Below are 12,514 nucleotides of genomic sequence, written 5' to 3'. Positions count from 1 at the left end.
ATAATGTAGGTAAACTGGGGTGTTGTGCATTCTTATTACACACTATTATATTTGTAACAGCTGCAGATATAAATAATGGATAGACAATTATTGGTTAAAGCAGCTAAAGGGTGAAATAAGTCTAGGGGCCGGGTTATTGACTGACACCCTGTCTGATGGCCACAGGCAGGAATGACTTCTAACAGTTTATTGTGTGGGAGAAATGGCTGCGGTCTAATGTATTGTTTTGGCTAAATTAGTTTGTGAGACAAAGAGGACATCTAGTGGTAATCCTGTTAGTAGCAGGACATTTTTATCACCCTGGACAAGCAGATACTGTAACTATCCCCACATGGTTTCAGTGTTTCAGCCTGGTCTAACTTGAATGTAAACTGATGAATCTCTAGTGATCAAGAATACTCGCATCTTGCACTGCCTCGCTCATATTCTGGGATAAATGCTGCTGTTGCAAAGCAGCTTTGGAAAGGAAATGGATTAAAATGGGTGTCATCTGGATTTAAAAGTATGGTAATTAATGTAATGTACTATGACTAAGCCGATGCTCCAGAATTCCTAATTATCTAAAAATGAATGTGACGACCTACATAAACCAAGTTAACTGGACTGAAAATGTGATCTGACAAATATTGTACAAGATGAAATTAAAAAACAAACAGCAGGTTCCTTTGACCTTTATTAAAACTGAAGCTGAAAGGTAGTTTTTACATACACTGAGCTTTAAATAAACTCCATATCTGATTCACACAGGGTTTAGAAAGACTCCTCCACCTCTTGTGCACACACGCTGATTTGCCACTCTGTATCAGTCAAACCTCAGAACGCCAAGGTTTGTTGTTCATTAAAAGTCAAAAGAAATGCCAACAATAGTGCATGTAAAGACCTGCCAGCCGTCTGTATATCCAATCCACTCAGCTGCCTTGGGCTCACCCAGCAACAGGCTGACTCTTTCCCATAGTTTCAGCAACATACAAAAAAAAAGATAGCTAGCTGAAGCACTGGCACACAGAGAGATAGAAAGAGGATAAATATATAAGCAGGCAGGGTTTGATCAAAGTGGGAACTCTGAACAGCAGCACATTTAAAACTCAAGAAATGCAAGGGGGAAAAGTCACCCGTTCAATCGTTGTTCCTTCTTTGGCAAAATACTAAACCCACAGAAGCTCCACTGGAGTGGGCCAAAGATCCGTTTGAGATTAGTTTTTTTTTTAAAGTTGAAATGTTTTTAACCACATAGGTAAGATGGCAGACTCAGAATAGCAACTGAACACATGTATTTATTTTTAACATCTTTTAGAAAAAAAAAAAAAAACATCAGGATATTTTGTATGTTTCATACGGTTTTTCTACATATTGCATATTTTTAACATTACTTGCAACTATAAAGTTCTTTTTTGAATGGTATTACAATATCACAGACACTTACAGATAACAAAGACCAGAGTGAAAAAAATGAATTTCGCCTTTTTCCTTACTACCTGACCCTCCTCTACAACACAGTAGAAAAGACAAACTCATTCAAAAAGACGCTGTTGGATGTCTTTTATTCAAATATTTCTACTCAACAGATTTCCATCATGTTTTCTATGGCTTCTTTCATTTTCAAAACTGCTCACACCAAATTAATTCTTCAGCCCGGTGTTTTTTCTTTTTTTTTAAAGATTTATTTTTCAGACAGGAAATGGGGTGAGAGAGAGAGGGGAAGACATGCAGTGAAGGGCTGCAGGTCGGAGTCTAACCCCACACCGCTGCCTTGATGACCTTCAGCCTCTTTACAAGGGGCGACTGCTCTAACCACTCAGTCACCGGCCGCCCCCGTCTGGTGTATTAAGAATTTTCACACCATTGGATCTTTCCTTGGTCTTCCTCTACGTCTCCCTGAGCTCTTACCGCTGCTGTACCTCTTTTTCTGTGTTTCTTCTTCTGTGTCACTGTCATTTTTTGGTCTTCCTCTTGTCTCTGATCTCCTTGTGCTCTTCCTCCCTGTCTCCTTCTCTTCTTCCTCCTCCTCCTCCTCATCGGTTGAGTCAAAGGAGATGTCACTGTCTGATTGCCAGTCCTCACTTTCCTCATTGCTTGAACCTGTTTTCTTTAACTTCTCCGCCTTTTTTGCAGACTGGCCCTTTTTTTGCCCTGCTGGGGCCGAGCAGCCTTCTGCATTTCTCTTAGGCCTTCCTATGGGTCTACCTGGGCTCCACCCACTTGTTGGTGCAACTGTACTCTCTTTCTGCACCTCCTCTTTTGTATCTTGTTCGTCTTCCACACTGTCAAACTCAGAGTCTGTGCCTTTCTTATTCCCACTGTCCTCAGCATCACCAGTGTCGCCTGCCCTTTTATCTATCTTACGCTTCTTCCTTTCACGGCCAGAGCTCGACGAGTGGTAACGCTCCACATGACTCTTTAAACTTACGTTGTGATTGAATCTTTTGTCACAGTGCTTACACTTGAAAGGCCTCTCCCCTGTGTGCAGACGCATGTGGGATTTCAGGTGGCTCCCCTGGTTGAAGCCACGTTGGCACACTGAACACTTGTACGGTCTCAATCCTGTGTGCACAACAGAGTGTCTCCTAAGATGATGTACATCCTTAAATACGACCCCACAAACTCCACATTTGTTCTCCTTTGGGGCTCTGTGGTTGGCCAGGTGAATTTTGCGTTTTTTACTGGAGGCAAATGTCTCTGGACAGTCAGGACATTTATAGGGATCTTTGCGATCTTGATGGATCTGCTCGTGTTTAAGTTTGTCCACCCTTGTATTAAAGGTAGCGTGGCAGTATTTACAAGGATGGTCATAGGTTTCATCGTGGATTCTGCTATGGTTTTTCAGAGATGTTTCGGTAGTACATCTTTTGCCACATATATTGCAGGAATAGGGCTTTATTTTGTACTCACATGTGTGAGGTTTTACAACATTGAAAAAACTTCCACAATCTGTGCAGAGCTCATTAATTTTGAGGCCACCCGGGGGAGCATCATCTTCCTCCTCCTCCTCTTCGCTTTCATCTTCGGTTTCTTCTCCAGATTCCTTTGTGAGCTCTTCGGCCAGGAGAATTTCCGAAGTCGGATTCCATTCCCCATCTGAACTCTTCTTACAGTCAGCACCTTCCTCTCCTTCATCTGAGGGAACACTTTCTTCATCACTAAAAGTAACAATCTCAGAGAAAACTCTGGTGCTGGGGTTGTCATCTGTTGGCATTCCCTGCGAACAATACAATGACACGAATGACAACCTAGTATGGGTAAAACTTTTCCAAGTCTATAAAAGCACAGAAGATTCAGACAATGATTCGGTTTATGAATTCTATATGAGCAATCGGCCCATGTGCAAGAGTCCAGGCAGTAATAGTGGGAACGCTCTGCAGATACTACAGAAAGGAGAGATGATGTAGCACTTTACATTATACATTTATTTCCCATTACTATTTTCATGAGATAAAATATGTTGGCCAAACTACCGGTCCTCCTCCTACACGCAAAAATACGAACTATCCTGCAGCCTGTCACTTTAATAACTACTCACCCTTAGGTGACAGGACATCAAGCAGATTACTCTGCATAGAGAGGGTGATGTCTACAAGAGGTTATGTCAGAGAGAGCTGTTTTGTATCCACTACCTAGGAACATTATAACCACTGGGTCTAACTGAGGATGGGAGTGTTCTGCTCTAAAGAACTATAATACACTCTATATGATGTTTACAGAGCATCTATCTCTATTGTTGCATATTCTACTGTGTTGTGTTGTATATGTTGTGTATTTGGTATACACAATATACAGTGTCTGTTTCGACACTGTGTCTTTAACTTGTAGTCCATCACACCCAGGACTACAACTCCCTTGTTGTCGCGCTAGGGCCAAACTGATATGGGATTTTTGAGGCCAATTAGCCTAAAAATTCACAGATTACTGATATGCATAATGGGATAAAAATAAACCTTTTCTATGTTGACTGAGCACTGATATGACTCTGCAAAAGTGCCCAGAAGGCCGCTCTCTTAAACAAATGACTTTATTAAAGAATATTTAGCATGATTATACATTATATATACACAATGCATTAAATTGTCAACCAATTCTAGAAATGAACACTGAGAAAATAAAGAATAAATACAAAATTAAATAAGTAGCTAAATAAACAATGTTCAGATTGTATTCAGTTGATTAACATTTAAATAAATAAAATAAAAATAAAATGTTATATCACACCATTTTAAATCACTGAAAGTATCATTTTCTGCATAACATGTTCTGTAAAAAAGGCATTTATTTTAAAAGGCACATATCGGAAAACATATACATTGATAACGATGTGTGTGATTGGCCATTATCTACACACAGTTCAACCGTGTGCATTAAGGCAAATGAAATGATGATATTTTTACCTTGTCATTGGCTACCTGTTTTTTCTCTATACAAGAACGAGCTCCGACAATAGACAGCCCCTGTAAGCACAGCTGCAGCTGCTGTGGTGGTGTCTGAAGCTGTGGCTGTGGAAATGCTAATTGCTCTGATGTATGGCTGATTCTATGATGCTATGGATCGGCTATGGTAGCAGTGCTGTGACTATTCTTTACTGCTCCTGGCCAAGAAAGCATCATTAGACCACACTGGATTTGAACATGCAGTGCTTCTATTAGATATAATTTAGCAGCTTTAATACAACGATCGCTAAGCCAACACAACCTCGTCAACAAACAACAACAAACAACCCCTGCATGTAGTTAGAATAGAATAGAAATACTTTATTGATTCCAAGCTGGGAAATTGCAGAAAGGTTAGTGTTACACTCATAAGAAGCTAATGACCCACAGCCATAAACATAAAAACCAAAGCAGCAATGGCAAAAGCCTTGTCATCCCATGGCTATGGTCATAATCATAGCAACAGCCTGTCACATAAAGCAAAACTTCAGGAAAGAAATTGCCACCATGTCGAGGGCTCCATAGGACAGAGTGGGATCGCGAGTCATTATAATAAACTCTGAATGTATGGATATATTGTGGTAAGTCTGACTAATCAAGTCCTACCTGTCTGGTCTCTGTTGTGACTTCCGTGTTTTCTTTAAGGTGTTGATCTTCAGCTGATGGGACACTGGCATTGACTTGGCTTTTCCATTGCTTTCTGTAGTCACACTTAAAACACTGTTGATTCAAGATGATGAGCAGCCCATAGGTGACCTTCTCCATCTGAAGTTTACATCCACATGACGGGCATTTGCGGCGGAACAACTGGAGGAGGCAGCTTTCATTCACAACGTATTTCCCTTTCATCTGTAACAGCCCAGCTCTAAAAACCAGATTTAGAAATAGGATGATGTGAAGCTAACGTAAACTGGAAATTAAATAAATACAACTGTTGAGAAAGTGTCACTCACTTTTCTTGGTTCAAATAAACATTCATTACTTTTTGTTGCATCTGGTCAGATCCAGAGGTGACCCCACTTGACCCGGGACTTGCTTGGGAAGCTACAAAAAAAGGTTCAGTATTCACGTGTGAATAACATAGATAGTAAATACCCTCTTCATCTATAACAAATACAGTATGCAAGTGTTTGTTTTTCTGAGTAAGAAGTTGGATTATTACATGTTTTAAGGTCATCATCAGCGTCCGTGGTTTCCGAAGGCTCCTACACAAATGACACAAAGCTTTCAGTTAATAAACATAAGCTACATATAATAAACTAAAATTGTGTTCAGGGCATCGTACATTACCATAAATACATACTTTATATCTGTCTGTATATGAAAACAAATGAAAGCTCATCATTGCCTGTGTGACCTCAACACCAGTGCAGAAGTAGTAAGTGGACGTGCCGTTAAGTATGTTGATTGTTTATGTGAATGCAAAGAGATACAGTTATTATTCTTAGTCTCCCAAAAATGTATAGAACTACCTGTAAACGCTTTACACACTTCTTTATCTAAGACAAGGATCTTCAACGTTTTTAGGCCAAGGACCCCTTAGCTGAAAGAGAGACCAAGCAGGTACCCCCTTCTACAAATATTGTAATATCGTGTTGCGTATTAAATTGGGCCTAACATCTAGGGTGGCCTAAAGCCTATACACACAGATTTTTATGGTCCATACATACTAAGATATTACAATGATCATGTGGTTAACACATTTATACATCATGTTTTGGTAGGCACATTGAATCCTTCAGCTCAATTGTATCTGTGCATGGCTACCTTGCCTTTAAGCCAGAAAGTCTATCATCAAGGTAGTGTACGTCTATTTATTTAGTTTTTCACAAATGTGTCTTTGATAATAGTGCATTGCATTAGTTTAATGTATATTTTCAGACATATTTATAAAAACGAAAAAAAAGTTTATAAGTGAATCAAACAATTTGGCGGACCCCCCTGCAGTAACTCCGGACCACCTATTGAAGATCTGTGGTCTAGGCTATTATACTATAAAACCATATATGATTAAATGGACATTCTGCCACAGCCCTTTTTTATTTGTGTCAATCCATAATTTGATACATTTTTTAATAATAGGGGAAAAAAAGCAATGCCAGTGTACATTTAATTGGGGTTTTGGTGTTTGTTGTCTTCAAGATGAATCACTTATTATGCATTTAACTAGGCTATTGTATACCATTTTATGCAGTTTGTAAACATAAACATGTGCATTGTTTGTTGCAGTGTATGTAAATGACATCAGGTGTCAGGACCACGTTGGACAGGAAGTTAATAAGGACCCAGGTTGTTGCCAAGCAATGAAATTATATTAAAACCTGTCTATGAACAGCCATTGACGTCGGGTTTCGTAAATAAAACGTGTTTCTGGGAACACATTCAGCTGCATTTGTTTTGTGTAACGTGATTATGTAGGACCCAGTGATGTGTTGAGAAGGCAGGACGCGGACCTACAGATGTTGCTCAGACTCACCACATTTCGTGGGCTCTCCAGAGGTTCGTCTGGCTCTGACTTCACACACAGTGTCGGGGCAGCAGTGGACTTTAGCTGGGCCGTGCCGGTCCCCGGAGTCAGGTTTACAAAGCAGTCCCCGGTGAAGTGTTCAATACAGATGGTGATATCAGTCCAGGACGACTCTTTAAGTCGCTGCCCGTTGACTTCGAAAAGGAACTGAACCCACTCCAGCCTCCTCTCTGGATCCTCCGGTAACTTGAACCGTTGCGCACCGCGACGCTCCGACTCACATCCGACGACGGAGCACATCCTGGATTTAAGACCCGACCCCTCAGGTTTAAAAGTGACCGGATAGTTTAATGTTTACAGGGCCTTGGAGATAGACCTCGGTGTGGAGTCATATGCCAGAGTCCCAGACAGCCGGAAGCTAACAGCTAACTCAGCTCACCGCACGCTGGCAGAGCAGGGTTCTTCTTCTGTGGTGATTGGCGGATGGCAAACCACGTTCGCGTGGTTTAGTATCAGGCGTATCCCGGCTTGTGGTGCTGGGCGGTGCTTATCCGTCATTACATTTTTTTTTTTTAGATATCCGTAAAACCATTTCTCCTTTTCAAAAATGTATTCTTACCAGTCAGAATGATAATTAAAGGTATCCACAATAACAGATTCACTAGGCAAGGCAAGACTATAATCTACTCATACATGCATACCTGGATATAAGGTAAAATATGGATCTACATTGCTACTCTTCGACTGCACCCAAATTAAAATAGCAACATGTGGATTGTTAATGTATTGTTGTTTTATTAACGAGGTTTTGCAAAGTGACACATGAAGGATTTTTTAAAAACTTTTTCCAAAAGTTCTTTTGAGCAACATTAAAGGTGCCTCAAAGAACCCTTTTTGATGGTTCTGTGGGACTCCTTATTATTGAACATTTACAACACAAATGAAAACAGTCACTTGACATGACAACATTTTATTTTACCCAGTCTGACTCCATGTCAGTAAACAGGATTTGAAAGTATCTTAAAACCCAAGTCTTGACAGTAAAAATGAAGGAGTCTGAAGGCCCCGGCCTAAAGCTGCGTTCAGAACGGACGCTATGGCCGTGATTTAATTGCAAGAAACTCCAGTTTCATATCGCCTGGTCGTAATGTAAGGTTTGTGTGCTTTGCATTGCAAGTATCGCGTCGCCCTTCCTGTAATTGCTGTCTGTACATTGACTTTGTATGTTATCTTGTCGCGTGCATCACATTCGGTCAGAACGCAGCTTAAGTGTGCATGTCTAGTTTTTCATAATATTTAAATATATCATGGAAAACAGTCCGGTTCTATATGACACTTTAAATTGAATTTCTCGTAATAAATGCTCAACTCAATAAAACTTTTTTCAATCCTCAGTGTCTTCAACTTCTTGAGTCCCTCTTGGTCGTCCCCTACGCTTCCCTGAGCTTTTACTGCTGTACCTCTTTTTCTTTCTTTCTTCCGAGTCACTGTCTGATTTTTTTGCCCTTCCTCCTGATCTTCTTGTGCTCAATGTCACTTTCTCATAATTCTCCTCATCCTCCTCTGTTGAGTCAAAGGACATGTCGCTTTCGGCCGGCTCGTCCTCACTTTCTTCATCACTGCAGCGTTTTCTCTTTAACTTGCGCACCTTAACTTTGGCGATCTTCTTGTTTGAGCGCTGGCCTTGCATTTCCCCTGCCAGAACCAAGTTGTCCTCTGCATTTCTCTTAGGCCTTCCTATGGGTCTACCTGTCCTCTTCTTTTTATGTTTTGTCATGTGTTTACCCAACTTCTGCACCTCCTCTTCTTTATCAGGTTGTTCTCTCACATCATCACGCCCAGACACTGTGCCTCTCTCATTCCCATTCTCCTGAGCATCAGTATCAGTATTTATTACAGTCTTTTGATGTCCAGAACTAGGTGTGTGGTAACGCTCAACGTGACTTTTCAAGCTCACGTTGTGATTGAAGCGTTTGTCACAATTTTGACACTTATAAGGTCTCTCCCCTGTGTGCAGACGCATGTGGGATTTCAGGTGGCTCGGCTGGTTGAAGCCACGTTGGCACACTGAACATTTAAACGGCTTCACTCCTGTGTGCACAGCTAAGTGTCTCCGGAGATAATTGGCTTGGGTGAATTCAATCCCACAGATGTGACATTTCAACTGTCGGGGGCCTCTGTGATCCTCCAGGTGGATTTTGCGTTCTTTATATGTGGCAAATGTCTCTGAACAGTCGGAGCATTTATAGGGTTTCCCTTCAGTTCTGTGAATCTGCTCATGAGTGACTTTGTCCACCTTTGTTTTGAAGGTAAGATGGCAGTATTTGCATTGATGTTCATAGTTTTCATTGTGTATTCTGCTGTGAGAATTTAGAGCGATCTCACTACCAAATCGTTTACCACAAATATTGCAAGAATAGGGTTTGGTTTTATGCTCACACGTGTGAGGCTTCCGTTTATTGTAAAACATCCCACAGTCTGTGCAGAGCCGACTGTGCTCCGGGGCAAGTGGAGGCTCATCATCTTCTTCAGTGTTGTCCTCAGATACACCATAAAGCTTGTTAGAAAAGTCAAGCTCCTCCCCTGGATCCCAATCCTCATCTGAACCCATGTCATCTTCATTACCGGATTCCTCGGTTTCATCCATGAGATCACTTTCCTCATCAATAGTAGCGACCATCTCAGACATGCCTGTGATCGTGCGGCGGTTGTCAACTGTTGACACTCTCTGTGAAAGATACAATGATAGAATGGCTATGAGTAAAATATAACATTTTTAAAGTCTGCACAGGATGAATGTTACAGCCAAACAAACAAAGGTGATTAATGGATGAATCATTTGGTCTATAAAATGCCAAAAATTATATCAAAAAGCACAAATCAAAACTGCCGGAGTCCAAGGCCATGTCATGTTTTGATATTCATCTTACATTGATATATGACAAGAAGCAAAACAGCAATAACTTCTATTATAGAAACTGGATGCTGAGCATTTGTATTTTTTTTTCAGCGCCCAGTGAATGAATTTAACAATTATACTGTGGCACTATCAAAATAGTTACTTTTCATCATTTTTGAGTTATTAATGTGACTTATTGAATATTCTCTACCCATTTATGATACAAGCGGCAGCACAAAATTGCACATTAAAGAAAATACAAAATATAAATCTGTGAAATTGTTAACATATTTGACAGTGTATATCATGTATGGTTTTAGTTAAAAATGTCTTGGGTGCACAAATTTATTAAAAAATAAGACCTATTTTTATTAAGACAGCAGTGTGTCTGACTATTTAAGTCTTACCTGTTGGGTCTGTGGAGTTACTTCTACTACTTCTGTGAGGAGTTGATCTTCAGCTGCTGGGACACTGGCATTGACTTGGCTTTTCCACTGGTTTGTGTACTCACACTGAAGGCACTGTTGGTTCAAGATGATGAGCACCCCATTGGTGACCTTCTCCGTCTTTACTTTAGAACCACATGATGGGCACTCGCTGCTGAACAACTGAAGGAGGCGTTTCTCATTCACAACATACTGTTTTTTCATCTGCAGAAGTGCAGCTCTAAAAAAAAGAAATCAAACCAACGTTAGATACCGCTCTTAAAAGATAACCTTGTGTAATCAAATTACAGCTGTCAAGCAGGATTAACTTACTTTTCCCTGATCATATCAATGTTCACAACTTTTTGTAGCATCTGACCATAATCATCAACATCAGACATGGAATCATACGAAGCATCACTTGGTACGGGGCTTTCTTGGGCGGCTGCAAATGAAATTTAATGTTCATTATTCACATGGAAAGAATACACTTCAATGAATACCCCCTGTATTTTTATTTACACATAAAATGTCAAGTTTCTCACCCTCACCTGACTCTTCAGAATAGGAAGATGGACTATAGCATGTTTTAACTTGATCACATTGAGAAGCAATGTCTGTGGTTTCGTCAGGCTCCTACAGAAAGAAAAGTATAGGTTTAGTGGCAACATAGACCGTCTATGAGTTGTATTACAGTTACAGAAAATACACCAAAAGTGGTGATTTGGTTTCCTTTAAAAGCACCTGACCTTAAAGACCTGGACATGCTATTATCTCTACACCGAAGACATGACAAGTGCTCATTATACAGTATTAACTGTACTATAAGAAGATGTCAATAAAAGAACAGTGTATAGTCCAAAAATGCTAACTCGGATGATGAGAATATGTAAAAGCACTTGCACTCTACATACGCCACACACAGAATAGTGTTTCTGATGGGATAAATCTGTGTTTAGTAATACATGTGTGAATACCTACAGTATAAAAACCTAACACTTGTTTCTCTTTGGCAGTTGGAGAGAAAATTAAATCAAACATTTTTAAAAATCCCTTTTGATGTGTATTACATTGATATCAACCTGGTTTATTAGTTTATCAAAATGAGCAATACAATAATAACCACCACAGACCACACCATTTAAAACACCAAACTGTCTACTTTTATATATATATATAGTGAACTTCAAATGTCTTCAAATTGTGTTTATTGTCCCAACAAATGAATGTTTGACGCACTGATGAGGGATTATGGTTTACTAGTTTGCCATTTAATAATTATTATCCAAATCAATCCTAACATCCTTACTTTCAGAAACTAAATTGTGCGGAAATCATGTTGATGGTTTCGCAGTTCCTGCACTTGGGTTTGTAGGGCAGTATGGGTCTTTTATGATGGCTATATTAAATTATGAATTCATTTAGCAGTAGCTAAATGGCTATTCAAAACAATGTGCTACACAAAGTGATAACTCACTCAATCCAGTCAGCACACAATAAACAAACCCGTGAAAAACATGGCACCAACATTCTGTAGCATTGAGTTGATACTGCATGAGGTGGTAACTTGTGTTAGTTTGTGTACTGTGATAACAGAGACACTCGGGCCTCACCAGCTCCAGCTCCAGTTCGTCTGGCTCTGACTTCACACACAGTGTCGGGGCAGCAGTGGACTTTAGCTGGGCCGTGCCGGTCCCCGGAGTCAGGTTTACAAAGCAGTCCCCGGTGAAGTGTTCAATACAGATGGTGATATCAGTCCAGGACGACTCTTTAAGTCGCTGCCCGTTGACTTCGAAAAGGAACTGAACCCACTCCAGCCTCCTCTCTGGATCCTCGGGTAACTTGAACCGTTGCGCATCGCGACGCTCCGACTCACATCCGACGACGGAGCACATCCTGGATTTAAGACCCGACCCCTCAGGTTTAAAAGTGACCGGATAGTTTAATGTTTACGGGGCCTGGGAGATAGACCTCGGTGTGGACTATATGTCAAAGTCCCAGACAGCCGAAAGCTAACAGATCCAGCCATCTCCATTCCGGAAGTTGCGAGCACGTTGGCGGCGGAATGGGCGTGGTTTAGAGCAGGCGCACTCTGGGTCTCAAACTGTGGCACTTGAAACTAAACTCTCTCTGGTGGTACTTGAAGGAATCTCCAAAATAAAAAAAACAATAACTAAATTAATATAATACCAAGAAAATACTTAAACTGTTAGAAACATTGAAATGTCATTTAAAATAAGTTCAGCATTTCCAGTCATATTTTTGTTTTTGGTCAGTTTCAAGCAATTTACCAAATTTTACCATT

General features: G+C 40.4%; 2 protein-coding genes across 2 annotated transcripts; both read right to left on the bottom strand.

Annotated features, from left to right (window-relative positions):
- Positions 1-1,333: 1,333 nt before the first annotated feature.
- On the bottom strand, positions 1,334-7,315 carry LOC310957304 (uncharacterized protein). The gene is made up of 5 exons (XM_083927801.1): positions 6,895-7,315; positions 5,581-5,623; positions 5,372-5,462; positions 5,025-5,283; positions 1,334-3,196 (listed from the first exon to the last, which is right to left on the bottom strand). Exons 1-5 carry the CDS (start codon positions 7,183-7,185, stop codon positions 1,835-1,837), a joined length of 2,046 nt encoding a protein of 681 aa, XP_083783927.1. The 5' UTR covers positions 7,186-7,315; the 3' UTR covers positions 1,334-1,834.
- A 452-nt stretch (positions 7,316-7,767) lies between these two features.
- On the bottom strand, positions 7,768-12,208 carry LOC310958066 (uncharacterized protein). Its single transcript, XM_083928871.1, has 5 exons — positions 11,823-12,208; positions 10,761-10,845; positions 10,543-10,654; positions 10,192-10,450; positions 7,768-9,613 (listed from the first exon to the last, which is right to left on the bottom strand). The coding sequence occupies exons 1-5, from the start codon at positions 12,102-12,104 to the stop codon at positions 8,270-8,272; spliced, it is 2,082 nt and encodes a 693-aa protein (XP_083784997.1). The 5' UTR covers positions 12,105-12,208; the 3' UTR covers positions 7,768-8,269.
- Positions 12,209-12,514: the final 306 nt, after the last annotated feature.

This window comes from Echiichthys vipera (assembly GCF_963691815.1).
Source record: "Echiichthys vipera genome assembly, chromosome: 15".
Lineage (NCBI taxonomy): Eukaryota > Metazoa > Chordata > Actinopteri > Perciformes > Trachinidae > Echiichthys > Echiichthys vipera.
This window is presented reverse-complemented; position numbering and strand designations above follow the sequence as displayed.